General features: G+C 46.3%; 1 protein-coding gene across 1 annotated transcript in view; it reads right to left on the bottom strand.

Annotated features, from left to right (window-relative positions):
• TIAM1 (TIAM Rac1 associated GEF 1) overlaps positions 1-11,683 on the bottom strand; it is a 157,191-nt gene extending 145,508 nt beyond the window's left edge. Inside the window, exon 1 of the mRNA XM_052639711.1 lies at positions 10,721-11,683. Within this exon, the coding sequence (XP_052495671.1) occupies positions 10,721-11,683 (963 nt within the window). The remainder of the gene's footprint in view (positions 1-10,720) is intronic.
• Between the last annotated feature and the right edge of the window lie 5,206 nt (positions 11,684-16,889).

Raw genomic sequence — 16,889 nt, 5'->3', positions numbered from 1 at the left:
CAGTACAGCAAATACCATGTCTAGGCATGTCATTCTGAACCAATCCATGCCTCAGTTTCCTCAACGGTATAATGGGAATGGCAATAATATCTACTTTGTAAGACACATTGTAAGATACGATATAGAGTTAACTCACTTTTCTAGAACTCTGCCCAGCACACAGCACTTGCACAGATCATGTCCATCTCAGCCCAAGGAGGGAAGTCACTGCCTGACCTCACTTCCTAGCTTCCTGCACTAATACAGAAGAAAGTGCGTTGCTGAGGAATGTGGGAAAAACAAGGCCTTATGGGGAAAAAGACAGGCAGACCAAGGTTGGCGTGAGCCAATGCAATCCCTCTGAATCCTCTTCACATTCATAACACTGCACAGTAAATGAAGAAAATGATGCTTCCCATGCTGCAAGTAATTGCTAGGCACTGTTACAATAATCACCTTTCTTGATTTACAAAAATATTGCAGTCTCCGTTTTCCATTATTGTAAGATTCCCCCCCCGCCCCAACTCTATAAACAAATGTCCAGTGCCTTTTTGAGTTTGTGATTCAGAAGTTTGTCAATTTCAGCTCCGGGCCTCCTTCTCTTCACCCCTTTACACCTGTCCTGGTTCCATCTGAGACATTTCTAAAAACCAGGTCCATTTCCCACTTCTTCCTCTCCCAAGGCAAAGACTCCATGCCCTTTCAAGTTTCCAGCACTCAGTCCCATCCGCGCTAATGATTCCCAACAGGGGTGACTCAAAATTTCTCTCAATTACAACCGCTGGAAGTGAATTTCTTACTGCTGCTCACAAGGGACTCAGAAGTTGTCTAATGCTTGAAATGCTGCTCCAGGTAACTTCAGACTGGAGTCAGCACTGTGCTGAGGTCAGTGAGTCATCTTCTCTCCTTTCATCTGTTTTCCTACGTGTGTGTCTCAGTCCCTGTTCTCACTCCCCACCCCCTCCCCCACCCCTCATCTCACATCTCCAGTCATCAGCTCTCTTTTCTAACTACCTTCCTCCCATAAGCCATCCTGTACAGTAAGTCTCCCAGCAACAAGGAGGAGGGCTCCTGAGGCTGTCCATCAAGGCCCTTCACTGGTGTCCAGCCTTAGCACCAGACCTTTGGAGGCACCCTGCCACCAGTGAAACTGAACGACTCCTGCCAGTGTACGCTCCCAGCCCTTCTTGCTTCTAGGAATTCCAGGAATACTGATCCTTCAAGGCTCAGCTGGAAGCCTTCTTCTAATCTCCTTTATCCCCATGAAACTTCTCAACACCCACCCCACCACCACCCCAGGCACACTGGCCTCTTTGCTCTTTCTCAAAAGTGCAGAGCGTGACCCCAGTTTCCAAATCAATGGTCGACTCCCGTCTCCCCTTCCAATCCCCACCCAAGCCTGCCCTTTCCAGGGGGCCTGCGCGGTCTGGAGTTGTCACCACGTCCACCACTGCCCACTTCTCCCCATCTTGCTCTCTTTTCCCATAGCATGTCCTGTACTTGTTGTGCTGTTTGCTGCGGACACACCCGCACTTCACCCCTAAGCTCAGCGATCTTTTCTTGACACCTCCCAAGAGCCAAGAATAGTGCTTGGCATGGCATAGGCACTTTAAAAACAAACAAACAACAAAAAAAAACCCACACTGTTGAACAACTTCACTGCTGTTCATTTTCCACCCTCCTCTCACAACAAGAAAATCGTTTCTCATGGAATACACTTGAGTTTGATTTAAAGATCTAGTTATTTGCAGGCTCAGCTCACGATCAACTCCAGCTGAAGTCACAACTGGAAAGCCTGACTTCGCCACCTTCCAGCAAAGATCCAGGTTTATGATGTCTTTTATGGAGACAACCAGAGCTCATTTACATGGCTTTTTCTTTCATCTTTTTAAAAGGGGAGAAAGTGAGAAAGACATATTGGGCTGTTTTATGGCCCACACTAGATATTCTGTCAACGGGAGGTTCAAAGCAAATGGGGCCCCAACCACAGAGTGAAAAGCTTGTGGGTGTTCCCTGCCCCGGGCTCCGTGGAGACGCTCCCAGGGCTGCAAGGCAGGCTGGTTGGGAGACTCCAGGCTCCCACCACAGCACTTTATCCTTCCCAGTTACACTGAGAAACCAGTAATTAATTACAGAGCATTGCAGGACACGATTTATGTTGAGGGACACCTACTCGCCTCTCCTCATGGACTAAATAGAGAATGTGGTTTTCAGAGGTTTGGACCTCCCCAAGCTATATTAGCATAAATGAGCTGCTCTCTGAGTGGGGATCGGGGTTACTTAAATAATTTCAGGGGGCCCCTAAAGCCCTCCCTTTTCCAACTACCTATTCTAAGCAAGACTTTCCCCAAATAGTCCAACAAAAGAGAATATCACGAAAGAGTGAAGGCAGAGCAGCTGCAGGACTCCAGTCTCTTCTGATAGGTTAGAAATTGTAGACAGTTGCAAAAATACAAAAAGGGACTTCCCTGGTGGTACAGTGGATAAGAATCTGCCAGCCAGTGCAGGGGACATGGGTTCAATTCCTGGTCTGGAAAGATTCCATGTGCCATGGAGCAACTGAGCTCAGGCACCACAACTGCCGAGCCCAGGAACTGCAACAAGAAAGGCCACTGCAATAAAAAGCCCACGCACCCGACACAGTAGCCCCTGCTTGCGACAGAGAGCCTGTGCACAGCGGCAAAGACCCAGCACCACCAAAATGAATTTAAAGCAAAGAAACAACGCCCTTCTTCTCGATCTTTCTCTTAATATTAGAAGACAAAATTTAACAATTAAAGTTATTTATGTGAACATGTAATGCTTTATTGCTGCTATTTTAAGATGAATTAACAAGTATTTTTTACATTTCTGGTTCAATTCCTAATGTGATAAATATTTATAGATATAAACATGAATAGAAACTCCTTGGAGTCTATAATACTTTTTAAGAGTACAAAGGAGTCTGAGAACTGCTGATATAAGCCATCTCTTGGCTACCTACTCCCACTCCTCAAAAGAAGATCTTGGCAAAGGAGATGGATATTCATGTTGAAAATGGATGGGCTGTTTTTCAAAATAAATATCTCATTGCTTAACTTACATGCCAGAAAAAGAAAGATAAAAGAAAAAAGAAGCATCAAAAAGGAGAAGTGAAGGAAAAAGTTGTTTTAAGTGGACTGTATAAAAAAATATTTTGTTTCATGAAGAATTAACCTGAGGTTCTTAATCAGAAGCTTCTTGATGGATGCTGGAGGACCCATGGATCCCCTGAAATGATACACAGCAGGGTGGTTCCTGTGTTTGACCCAAAAAAATCCATTCTTTTCATCTGATTCTCAAAGGAATCTGTGACCAAAGGTTAGGAATCTATTGGAAGCTGATGCCAATTCTCAGCTCAGGGAACATATTATCTTTGAACCATTTAAGCTAAGTATAGGACAAAGTCAAAATTTTAAGCACCAACACAGTTTATTATGGGAACTCAGGATCTCTTTCTGACCATGTTGCACCCTCTGTCTGGCTGAAATTACCAATCCTATTACCTGTTTCTCCAAGCAAGAAAGTCTTATCAGAGATAGAGCCTTCTAAAGCCATCTTTGTCATTTCTCCAAAAAGAGACATACAGATGGGCGAACAGGTATGTGAAAAGATGCTCAACACCATAATTATTGCTACTGCTGCTAAGTCACTTTAGTTGTGTCTGCCTCTGTGCGACCCCATGGACGGCAGCCCACCAAGCTCCCACATTGCTGGGATTTTCCAGGCAAGAACACTGGAGTGGGGTCCCATTGCCTTCTCTGGCCACTAATTACTAGAGAAATGCAAATCAAAACTACGATGAGGTATGACCTCACACCAGTCAGAACGGCCATCATTAAAATGTCTACAAATGAAAAATGCTAGAGAGGGTGTGGAGAAAAGAGAACCCTCCTACACTATTGGTGGGAATGTAAGTTCATGGAAAATAGTATGGAGGTGCCTCAAAACACTAAAGATAAAGCTACCAGATGACGCAGCAGTCCCTCTCCTGGGCATGTATCCGGATACAACTATGATTTGAAAAGGTACACGCACCTCTATGTTCAGAGCAGCACTATTCACAATAGCCAAGACACGGAAAACAAGCTAAATATCCACTGACAGAAGAATGCACATAGAAAACGTCGTGTATACACAATGAAATACTGCTCAGCCATGAAAAAGAACGAAATAACGCTACTTGCAGCAACATGGACGAACTAGAGATTATCCAACTACGTGAAGTAAGAAGGAAAAAGACAAATGCTGTATGATATACGAGGAATCCAAAATATGGCATAAATGAACTTAACTACAAAACAGAAATAGACTCATGGACACAGAGAACAGAGTTGTAGCTGCTGGCATGGGGGACAGGGGGCTGGGGTGGGGGGTAAGGCCTGGAGTGGGAATTAGGAGTTAGCAGTGTAGACTGTTATATATATGATGGATAAACAAAAGGTCCTACTGTGCAGCATAGGGAACTATATTCAACATCCTATGATAAACCATAATGAAAAGAATTTTAAAAAGAATATGTATATAAATATATACACACACATAATATATAACTAATATGTGTGTGTATGTGTGTATATATATATAACTGAATTACTTTGCTGCACGCAATGGCACCCCACTCCAGTACTCTTGCCTGGAAAATCCCATGGACGGAGGAGCCTGGTGGGCTGCAGTCCATGGGGTCTCGAAGAGTTGTACACGACTGAGCGACTTCTCTTTCACTTTTCACTTTCATGCACTGGAGAAGGAAATGGCAACCCACTCCAGTGTTCTTGCCTGGAGAATCCCAGGGACAGGGGAGCCTGGCGGGCTGCCGTCTGTGGGGTCGCACAGAGTCGGACACGACTGAAGCGACTCAGCAGCAGTAGCAGCAGCAGCAGAAATTAACTGTAAATCAACTATACTTCAATTAAAAAAAAATTAAAATGAAGTCATCTTTGGTGATCTCTCTCAGGAACCACTCTTTTGGGCCATGGTGGTAGAGAGTTACTTTTTTTTTCTTTTCAGCCCACCACCCCTTTGGGCTTCTGTACCAGAACTGAGGGTTTGTATGTTAAACTCTGAAGGCACAGGAGCTAAAACCTGTTTGAACATGGGGAGACAGTGTGGTGTCTACTGTCTACTCTGGACGCCATGGGGCAAATTCACACTGAGATGTGACTTCTGCTCCTGCACATCCATGTCACAAATTCTGGGCAAATTGGAAGAGTAACGGGAGAGAATTCCTGGAAGCCATCGCCATACAAGGACGGCTACTGCTGCTGCTGCTAAGTCATTTCAGTCGTGTCCAACTCTGCGCGACCCCACAGATGGCAGCCCACCAGGCTCTGCCGTCCCTGGGATTCTCCAGGCAAGAACACTGGAGTAGGTTGCCATTTCCTTCTTCAATGCATGAAAGTAAAAAGTGAAAGTGAAGTCACTCAGTGGTCTCCAACTCTTTGCAACCCCATGGACTGCAGCCCACCAAGCTCCGCCATCCATGGGATTATCCAGGCAAGAGTACTGGAGTGGGTTGCCATTGCCTTCTCCGGACAAGGATGGCTAAAAACAGCCTAAGTAGACACGAAATCTATCCCCCATATCCAAACTCCATTGGACGTCAGACTGGATGAAGCACAAGCTGGAATCAAGAATGCCAGGAGAAATATCAATAATCTCAGATACACAGATGACACCACCCTTAAAGCAGAAAGCAAAGAAGAACTGAGGAGTCTCTTGATGAAAGTGGAAGAGGAGAGTGAAAAAGTTGGCTTAAAACTCAACACTCAGAAAACTAATAAAGTCATGGCATCTGGTCCCATCACTTCATGGCAAATAGATGGGGAAACAATGGAAACAGTGACAGACTTTATTTTGGGGGGCTCCAAAATCACTGCAGATGGTGACTGCAGCCATGAAATTAAAAGATGCTTGCATCTTGTTAGAAAAGCTATGACAAACCTAGACAGCATATTAAAAAGCAGAGACATTACTTTGCTGACAAAGGTTTGTCTAGTCAAAGCTATGGTTTTTCCAGTCATACATGGATGTGAGAGTTGGACTATAAAGAAAGCTGAGTGCCGAATAATTGATGCTTTTGAACTGTGGTGTTGGAGAAGACTCTTGAGAATCCCTTGGACTGCAAGGAGATCCAACCAGTCAATTCTAAAGGAAATTGGTCCTGAATATTCATTGGAAGGACTGATGCTGAAGCTGAAACGCCAATACTTTGGCCACCTGATACGAAGAACAGACTCATCGGAAAAGATCCTGATGCTGGGAAAGATTGAAGGCAGGAGGAGAAGGGGATGACAGAGGATAAGATGGTTGGATGGTATCACCTACTTGATGGACATCAGTTTGAGGCTCCAGGAGTTGGTGATGGACAGGGAACTTTGGCGTGCCACAGTCTATGGGGTCGCAAAGAGTTGGACATGCCTGAGCAACTGAACTGAACTGATCAAATGCAAGACATTTTGCCAGGAGTTCTACATTCCATGTATCTAACCCTCACATTAGCCTTATTCAAGAGGCGCCGAGATCCTTCTGGGTTACACAGCCAACAAGGAACAGGGTTCCAACTTGCAAGCTCAGACCTGCCAGACTTCAGAATCTCTTCTTTGTAGAACAGCAGGCTGCCCCTCCTCTATCCTTTAACCATAGAGAGTATAGTTGAGGCCAAGAAACCAGAGAGGCATTCATTAAATCAAGAGGCAATCTATTGGGATGTCACAGCAGTCAATACAAATAAACTGTTTTACATAGTCTGGGTAAATCCCCTCAACAAATGAGAAGCAGTCTGACTCTCAAGATACTGTCTTATGCACACGGCACACACACATATTCGCATGTACTGAATTCAACAGATAGAATTCCTCAGCACTTACTGGGTAGCAAACCCATGAAATGCGCCAGTTTTTAAAACCGCAATGTGAACCCCGCTGCCTTCAGATTCATAGCTCAGGAACATGTCCAACTACTACTCAAATACAAAAGTAGGAAGAATGGCTCCCAACTCTGTTTTGATCATTTGCAAATAAAAATATGTTCTTCATGTTTGTTCAGATAAAACATTGTCTCCCAGGCTCAGAGGCCAGGCCCTTGGGCCAAATGCCTGCCAGGAACTCTTTTCTGAGGAGAAAAACTGCTGACAAGACTATTACAGATTCGACTACATCACCAGGGCAAACAAGGAGACTGTTAATATCTATGATCCAAACTCACGGGAGAGGGCCCCTGGGTCAGAAACTTTCACCAACAAAAGAAAACGAAAAAAGAATTACTTTCAAAGAAGCATCCACACCCACTGTCTCTTAAAATACACTGTTTGGAACATAGTGGGTTCTCAAAAAATCGCGTTGGATGAACACGCCAAACTTAAGATGAGGAAGCGTGGGTGGGTGGAGAGTGTTGTGCATAATTCTGGGGTTTGTTTCAAGTCATTAAAGATCCTCACTCAACACGTAATGTTGAGACCAAAATAAGACTTCCGTTCATTTTATAGACTCTGTAGAAGGCTTCTCTGTATGGAATCCCACTTGGTTCTCCTCCTGGCCCCATCGGAGGCTGGTGTCACTCACCCTGGACAGACAAGGAGCCAGTGATGAAATGACTCATCTAAGGTCACTGGCCGATAAGGACTGAGCCAGAAGCAAATGTGCTTCTCAGGACTCCCGGTCCCCTGTACTCTGTGCTACGTTAAGCTACTAGAGTGCTTTACGAGACAGCACTCTGAAATGATCTCACTTCCATATATTAACAATTTTAGAAGGCAACAAGCCAAAGAGTGGAAGTGGCATGCAACAAGTACACGTGAGAACTCCCCGGGATACCAGCAGTGCCCCTCTCCTGGGGGCGGCCAAGGCTCAAAGGCTCACAGTGCCATCAGTGAGGGGTGGGGGAAGCAGGAGTCCAACTGTCCCCCAGGGTCGGAGACAGAGAGCTACCCAGCACCCCCCTCAAATCTTATATAGAATGGATTCTAACTTAGCGTTGTTCCAGGTAAAAGTGACAGAGGCGAGGTTTCTTTTAAAAGAGTCTGGATCAATGAAGGCTGGTGAGGCTGCCAAGCCCATCTCTGCAAATCAGGCCTGTAGTGCCAATCTGATGATGTCTAAAGGACAAAGCCTGTGGTGCCTTTCAGGGGATCCTTTAACAGGACCGCCATCTCACCTGTGTCCTGACCCATCAAGTTGCCAGTGCAAGCAGAGTCCTGCCCAGGGCAGGCAGAAGGACCATAGCAGGGTTATTTCTATCATTATAATCATGCTTCAGAAAAGAGACAGGTCAGGACTCCCCTGCGGGGAGTCCAGAGCTGAAGAATCTGCCTGCCAATGCAGGGGACACGGGTTCGATCCCTAGTCCGCCAGGAAGACCCCACATGCCTTTGAGCTACTAAAGCCCAGGTATCACAACTACTGAAGCCTCCCCTCGCTGCAGCTAGAGAAAGCCTGCACACAGCAACAAAGACCCAGCACACTCAAAAATAAATTAATTAATTAAAGATACTTTTTAAAAAGAAAAGAGATGGGTCAAAATTCAAGGAGGGCATCTGAATGCAATATCCACAGCTCACCTTCTCACACCTCTGAATCAGCCTTTTTTTATCATTTTGTTTCCAAGACACAAAGTTTGATACAAACACCAAACTACCTGGGGTCCTCAACTCACAGAACACCATTCAGGATACTGAAAATCACAAGTAACAGACTGTCCCTTACCAGTGGCTTCTAAAGTACCAAGCACTAGCCTTTACCTTCCATTTCCTCAAAAATCTTATTACTTTGCCCATTTGCCAGATTAAGAAATTAAGGCTTCGAGACTTAAAAAATTGTGCCCAAACTAACTCAGGTAAAAAGAGCTTGGACATCAGCCAAACTTGTCCTTCAACAAATGAATGGCTGGGGGGCAGCGGGGTGGGGGCCGCTGTTTGGGGAAAGTGAAGTGTTAGTGGAATATTATTCAGCCTGAAAAAGGAAGGAAATTCTGACACCTGCTACAACGTGTGAACCCTGAGGATATCAACCTAAGTGAAATAAGTGAAAGTAAAGTTGCTCAGTCGTGTCTGACTCTTTGAAACCCCATGGACTGTAGCCCACCACGCTCCTAAGTCTGTGGGATTTTCCAGGCAAGAGTACTGGAGTGGGCTGCCATGCCCTTCTCCAGGGGATCTTCCCAACGCAGGGATCGAACCCCGGTCTCCCACATTGCAAGCAGATGCTTTACCATCTGAGCCACCAGGCAAGCCCGTGAAATAGGCCTGTCACAAAAAGACTTCACTTTAGATGAGGTATCTAGAGTCAAATTCATTGAGACAGAAAGTAGAACGGCAGTTGCCAGGGGCTGAGGAGAGGGTAAAAGGGGAACCACTGTTTAAGGGGGATGAAGTTCAGTTCCACAAGAGTTCTGAAGATGAAGCACAGGGATGGCTATAGGAACCATGTGAATGTATTTAATACCCCTCAACCACGCACTGAAAAATGGTCAAGATGACCATCTGCCCATTATACTTAGACACCCTTCCAAAGACAGCTGAACCTCACAATACCCCCTGACCAGCACGGAAGCAAGACCAGAGGCGCAACATCACCCCGCTGGCCAGGTCAGAGCACGCCTGCTGATTTCCAGCTGACCTCAGTGGTATTCACTGCTCACTCTGGGGACCAATTCACCTTTCAGGGCAAAGGAGCCCCACCTGGATTCCTGATCTGAAACACCATCCTGTAAACTACCAACCCATCCTCAACACGAGCCAGGACTCCTGGAACCCTGCTCCAGGACCAGAAAAGGACTGACGCAGGCAGGATTACTTGACATGTCATTATCCTCATGACACTGGGTTGGTCACAAAGTTTGTACAGGGGTGACCAGACCCCCGCATGAACTTTTTGGCCCGCCCAATAATTATCAGTAATGATTAGGGAATGCGAGGGCAGTCTTCGTTTCATTAGCAAGACGCATTTTAAATCTTTGAAAACACTTTCACACACACACTGTCATGCCCCAGACCCTGAAGCAGGTGGGTCAAGCATCTTCACCCCAGTGTTCCGAAGAGCACCTGGAAGTCAGGGTTTTGCCCAAGGTCAGAAGCCAGTTGGCTGCAGAGCAGACCTGGAACCCACCCATGTTATTCCTTGCAACACCTCCATCCAGAGAGAGAGGGCTGGCCAGCATCGCAAAGGAACAGGAAATTGAAATAGCTCCCGGGAAGGCAGTTAGCCTGCCAACCTCAGACGGAAGCTGACAAATGACCAGAGCCGGCCCCGAATCAAAAAAGGCTTCCTCCAAGGAGCCGCCTGCCGACTAACCTCTTCCCACCTGCGGCGCAGAAGAAATAAGCTCCAAGAGTCCACAGCCCACCATTCCCATCTGTCCAGGGAGAGAAAGCCACGTTAGGAAGGAAGCGCAGAGCCGGTGAGATGCTGCTCAGAGCTGAACTGGAGAGGCAGTTTCCCGATACGAACTTATCAGCTTCATTCCCACTCCTGTCACCTCACCCACACACACACACACACACACACACACACACAGAGGCTTCTTCCTGAATTCCCACCCCTTCAACAACAGAACTGCAAGAGGGGCGAAGCAGCAGACAGACGAATCTTCAGAGAGGCCAGCACCCACCCGGGCAAAGCTGTGGCTAACACGCAGCTGCAAGATGGGAACCTTCTAAGAGCCCAATCATGCACTTCAGGTCATGCACCAGTTTCCAAAAAACCAGAACGTGTTCCAGGCACTTTACCTGAGTGGTTTTTGCTCTTCTGCCTTGCATGCTGCTGCTATGGCTAATCTGTGGGTTGGTGGCACCTTCAGAGAGACAGTGAGATTTCCTACAGGGGAGTGTGTTATAATTACTGTAGGGGAGAGCCTCTTCAGCTGCAGCTGGTGGCATCTTACGGTTCGCGAGATCGGGGATGTCAGACACCAAATTCCGACAGTAGCCTGCAAGTTTGCTCCTGGGCCCCCCGTTTGCCGTCACCCCAGAGTTCTTCTGAGCATACAAGTCCCCCAGGGAATTGGCCCGTTGACAGGCACTGAGCTGCCGCGGACTCGCCCGGGTTTCCATCGCCGGAGCCTCCTCGCAGTCTTTCTCCTCAGCGGAACCCAAGATCTCTTCGTTGCTTGTTAAGTGTTCTTGGCTCAGATCAGACAGTGAGAATTCCAGGCTGTCCTCCCGCCAGATGTCTGCGGATTTGGAGCGTTTCTTCTTAAAGCTCGCCGTCTCCATGAACGCGGGCCCATTGGAGGCATAGGGGCGCTGCCGCCTGCCGCCCTCCGCCAAGTACGTCGCGTCATCCCTGTAAAGCCGGCTGTCTTCCGAGTCTGGCATGCTCTGCACGGAGGCTGCTGTGAGGACGATGCTGCTGTCCACGCTGGGAGCGACGGAGGAATCAGTGTAAGACACGGGTCTCAAGCCCATATCCACTCGGTCCACCCAAATGGGGCTCCCGAAGTCCTCGAGGGTGCCTTCCTGGGAGAAGGGCTCCAGGCCATTTTCGGCCAGGGACTGGGGGATGCTGGGGGTGCTGCTGGATCGGGTACTCACTTCGGAGTTCCTGTGGATCACCTTGCCGGAGGAGGCGTGCCTGGTCCGCCGCGCCTTGTGTGACAGGCGCAGGGATCGGGACGTGTGCTTGCGCCCCAGGACAGCGTGCTTGTCTCCATAGAACTCATGCACGACATTTTGACTTTCTGCGTTTCCCATGGTTTTATGGTCTGTAGCAAGGAAAAAAAAAAAAGGAGAGGATCACTGAGTCACCCATGGGTACGGGCGGTTAACGGGGAAAGCTCGGTACCTACGGAGGGCAGACAGCTTGGCAGGTAACAGCGGCACCTATATGCATCTGGCAGGCGCTTGGACTCAACGCGGCAGCAGGTGAGAACTAACATCACCTGCTGAGACTACTCCTGCAGAGATGGGAGATAAGAACATAAATAAAGTCATGGGGGATGACAGGGGTCTCTGCCCGGGGAGGGGAGCAGCGCTCCAGGCATGGCACAGACTTGCTTCCCTAAAGCTGGCAACACCTGCTTTCTTCTCCCTAATCTCTAGAGTTGTCTATTTAAAGCTCTACGCCTCTCCACCAACTAAAAACTCTAAAAAGTACAAACCAAGGTGTCTGCTCCAAATGAGTAACGTTCTGTTTGAAATGACATATTTCAAAAAACCAGGCGAAATTCCGAGGTGCCGTGGATAAAGGCGCTTCCTCTCCATAGGTTTCCGTTTCATCCTGACTTCATCTACACTTCAAAATCAATCAAAACCCACAAAGCTCAAGAGGTGAAGTCCAATTAACTCTTCCTGATAAAGTCAAAAAAAAAGGGGCTTTTTACCTTCGATGCCACAGCTTTCTGAAAACCTTAACAGGGGAGGGGAGGCAAAGTGGGAGGGGGAGAGGGAGATGCCCAAAACAAAACAGAAACCCCACTCTCTGCCCAGCAGCAAACTAACGGGTTCATTTCTGGGAGCAAATCCAACCCAAGAACATTAATCTGGTACAGAGTGCCCTGCACACAGAAATTCACATGATGAAATCACTAAATGTGATTCAGCCTTTTGGAGCTACCCAGGTTAATTCAAGTCCTTTCCTTAACATTTTTCTGGTCTTTCTCCTTAGTCTGAGGGCTGTTACCCACAGTGAGAAATTAAAACATCCTCAAAGCTCGACAAGTATGACTCTATTTAGCCTTATTCTCCTTGCTCTGCAGTGAGGTTTCTCTAGACCATTTCAACTGTATACACTTAGGATACACACATGAACAAGGTCAGAAAGGAGAGAAGAAAAATAGAATAGCTGAGCGCATCCCCGAGTTGATGTGTACAATCATCTACATGGTCATTCATTCAGAAAATATATATACTGGGACTTCCCTGGTGGTCCAGGGGCTAAGATTCCATGCTTCCAATGCAGGGGGCCCGGGTCTGATCCCAGGTCAGGGAACTCGGTGGCTCAGATGGTAGAGAATCTCCCTGGCAATGCAGGAGACACTGGTTGGATCCCTAGGTGGGGAAGATCCCTGGGAGGAGGGAATGGTTACCTACTGCAGCATTCTTGCCTGGAGAATCCCCATGGATAGAGGAGCCTGGAGGCTACGGTTCATGGATGGGTCACAAAGGGTCAGACAGGACTGAACAACTAACGCTTTCACTTTCACAGGGAACTAGATCCCACAGGTGGCAACTAAGATCCCATATGCCAGTAACTAAAAGATTCAGAATGCCAAAACTGAATACCTGATGTACCCAAATAAATAAATAATTTTTTTTTTTTTGAAACAGAGAGGTGGGGATGGAGCCCTGATGCTCATGCAAGCTTCTGCCTTGACTGGCTGAGCAATCTTGAAAACTGTTTAAAAGAAGAAAAGAAAGAAAGAAAGAAAATAAATAGTGCATAGCTACCATGTTCCAGAAACCAGAAATACAGCAGAGAAAAAAAGATACACATTCTCCACTCTCATGAAACTGCTACTCCAAGCCAGGGAAGGGATACAATAAACAAAAAAGCAAAAGGTACAGAGGGAAACAGGAACAAATTTACTGGACCCATTACAGTTTGAAACCCCCTGCAATATAATATATTCCTTCCCAATGCTCCAGGACCACTCTACAGTCCTACTCTTCGGTCTCAAAGGCTGCTTAAACTCCTATAAGCACATCTTTACTGAAATGAAATTTGTGGCAAGAAGAAGGGAAAAACCTCCATTGAATGTTCCGATGAGTTCAGAGGTAACTCATACAGACACCAGATGTGAAGCTATTCCCATACTGGAATATTCCCTACCAGGTCACACATCATATGATTCTGAGAGCAAAGTTTCCAAGAAAGAGAATCGTCCTTTTACTAGTAGCAAATATACTTCAAAGCAATAAGTTCACACCTCTCTGGCTGGTACCTTTAAGAAGCAAAAAAAAAAAAAAGAAAAAAAATAGAGACTCAACTCAGTACAGGGAAAATGGAAAGATTCATGGTCCATGTGTGACCACTTATGTGATCTATATTCCTAAGAATATCATGTGCTACATTTTTACAAGTAAAATATTTTAACAAGCATCTAAAGTAAGGCTAAACGCCATGACCAGTGTCTCAGGGTTCTTGATTTTTTAAAGGTACAGCTTTCCTGAAAACTCAGTTGGTAAGGAATCCGCTTGCAATGCAGGAGACCCTGGTTCAATTCCAGGTTGGGAAGATCCCCTGGAGAAGGGAAAGGCTACCTACTCCAGTATTCTTGCCTGGGAAATCCTATGGACAGAGGAGCCTGGCGGGCTACAACCCATGGAGTTGCAAAGAGTCAGACACGACTGAGTGACTTTCACTTGAAGATACATAGATGGGGACTTCGCTGGTAGTCCAGTGGTTAAGAATCTGCCTGCTAATGCAGGAGACACGGGTTCCAGCCCTGGTCCAGGAACTAAGATTCTACATGCAGCGGGGCAACGAAGCCTGCATACCACAATTACCGAAGCATGCGTGCCTCGAGTCCGCAAGAAGAGAAGCGCACCCCCCACTCAGCGCAACTAGAGAAAGCCTGAACACAGTCTAAAGAAGACCCAGCGTACCTGGAGGAAAAAAAAAGAGAGACACCTGAATGTGTCTATGTATCCATATGTTTTGCCAAAGAGTAATTAAAAGTTCAGAAAAAGTATTAGCCACAGTCCCATTTTAAGAATCACATAGATTTAAACTCAAAAGAGGGAAAGAATGGAGGTGACAGAAACCACAGTGTACAAAGGCAAAGCTGTCACCCCAAATATGCTCGAATGGACCCCCCCCAATATGCTCGGATGGAGCCCCACTTCTGCTGTATACAAAAGTTTGCAAATATAAATTGACAGATATATTCTCAACAACAAATTTCTGGTTAGCCTTGTTTCTGCCAACAGAAAACTAATCAAGTTAAAAGCCTCAGGAGCAGTTTCCTAAAGCAAATGGCGCCAACCTTCAAGAATTACAGCGTTCCCTGCATCGCTCTGATGGGTCTGTTATATTAATAGCATTTTTAGTAGCAAGATTCTTTTCAGCCAGCCAAGGTAGGAAAGAAGCCATTTTTATCTTCAGAACTAGAATTTAGAGATGAATGCCAAATCTCTTAAATCCTACCAAGAGCGATTCTCAAGGGATGATCTAAGTCGAGTCAGCAGGAAGTTTGAAGCAACTCAAGTTAGGAGAAAAATGTTCCTAGGGACTGCCGAAACACCCCTTCCTTTAAGAGCTTTTCCCCAAAGGTCAGTGAGACTCATGAAGGCCCATGTGGGGGGCCAGTGGGGGGCCCTGAAACAACACAAGCATGAAAAATGAAAATTGCTCACTGCATACAACAGACACAGTCTCCCCTTTCAGGGACAACCCCATCCCACAGGCAACCCCCAGAACACTGGTGACCTGAAAGCCCTAATCCTCTCCACACACAAATGGCAGATGCCAGCTACTTTCACCATCTTCACACTCCCCGGCTCTCTCCTACCTAACCCTTATCATTACTTATAACAAACCAAAACAGCCTGGTTTATACTTTACATTTACACAGTCTTTCTTTGTTTCTCTGAGTCTGGAAGCAACTTTCGGCAGAAAGTGGTTTACACTTCTTTTTTGAAGCCTCTATCGAGAGGGCTTCCCTGGTAGTTCAGAAGGTAAAAGAATCTGCCTGCCTGATAGTTCAGAAGGTAAAAGAAGACCTGGATTGGATCACTGGGTTGGGAAGATCCCCTGGAGAAGGAAATGACAACCCACTCCAATTATTATTCCCTGGGGAAATTCCATGGACAGAAGAGCCTGGCTGGGCTATAATCTGTGGGGTTGCAAAGAGTCAAGACACATCTGAGCGGTGAACACTCACACTCATAGAGACTAGAAGTGTTCTATGCATAAGGAGTCAAAAAATGCTCATGCACTTTAGAAACAAAAGTACGAGGTAGTGATCAGTACTTGGGCAACATAATCACCACACAGTCACTAGGAAAGAGGTGAAAGATTAAGCCGGGAGAGGACAGGGTGAAATGCAAAAACTGGGCTGGAAATGGACAAGCAGGGACTTCCCCTGGTGGTCCCGTGGTTAAGACTTTGCCTTCCAACACAGGGGGTGGGGTTTTGATCCTTGGTCATGGAGCTAGGATCCCACATGCCTCTGAAGCCAGAAAACCAAAACATAAAACAGAAGAAATATGGTAACAAATTCAAGACTGTAACAAACTCAATTTGTAACAACTTGAAAAGCAGAGCCTCAGAATACAGGTTCCATGATGGCAAGCTAGAAAATGTTCCCATTTTTAAACTCATTCAACTCCCTATTGACTTCCTTATGGAAAATGTGAGTGGCCTCAAACAGCTTGTACTTGCAGAGGGTAGTTAGTGGGAGGCATATTATTAAGCAGGAGGTGGTGGGCAAGACTAATACAGGAACAACTGTCCCAATTTAAACCTCAAATCTTAAACTTTCTTTCCAGTCCTCTAAGATACAGCTTCCCGGCTTCCCCACAGCCTTTGTTCATGCTCTTTCCTTGGCCTCCAACTCTCCAACCTTCAGGCATCTACACCTGGCTCGCTCTTTCCAGATCTTACTCAAATGTCACCTTCTTAAAGAGATCTTTCCTAGCATCTCTGTCCAAAATGACCCCTCAGAGCTCAACACTTCCCACCCTTCTTCTTTGCTTCCCCCCGCCCCCCGGCTCCTTAACATTTGTCATCACTGTCTCAATATCTTTCCCCACTAGAACCTAATGAAGCATCAGGGAGGCAGAAAGTTTGTCCAGTGTATTGCTATATTCTTGGTGCCTAAAACATTGCCTGAAAGGCACTAGGTGCTCAGTGGGAAAATACAGAATGAATGAATGACAAAATTTAACCTAGAATGTAAAGACACAAACTCACACAACTGCAAGAGAAAAGCGATGAGGGTGTTAGCATAATGTGAAC

The sequence above is a fragment of the Budorcas taxicolor genome, chromosome 1 (genome assembly GCF_023091745.1).
Source record: "Budorcas taxicolor isolate Tak-1 chromosome 1, Takin1.1, whole genome shotgun sequence".
NCBI lineage: Eukaryota > Metazoa > Chordata > Mammalia > Artiodactyla > Bovidae > Budorcas > Budorcas taxicolor.
This window is presented reverse-complemented; position numbering and strand designations above follow the sequence as displayed.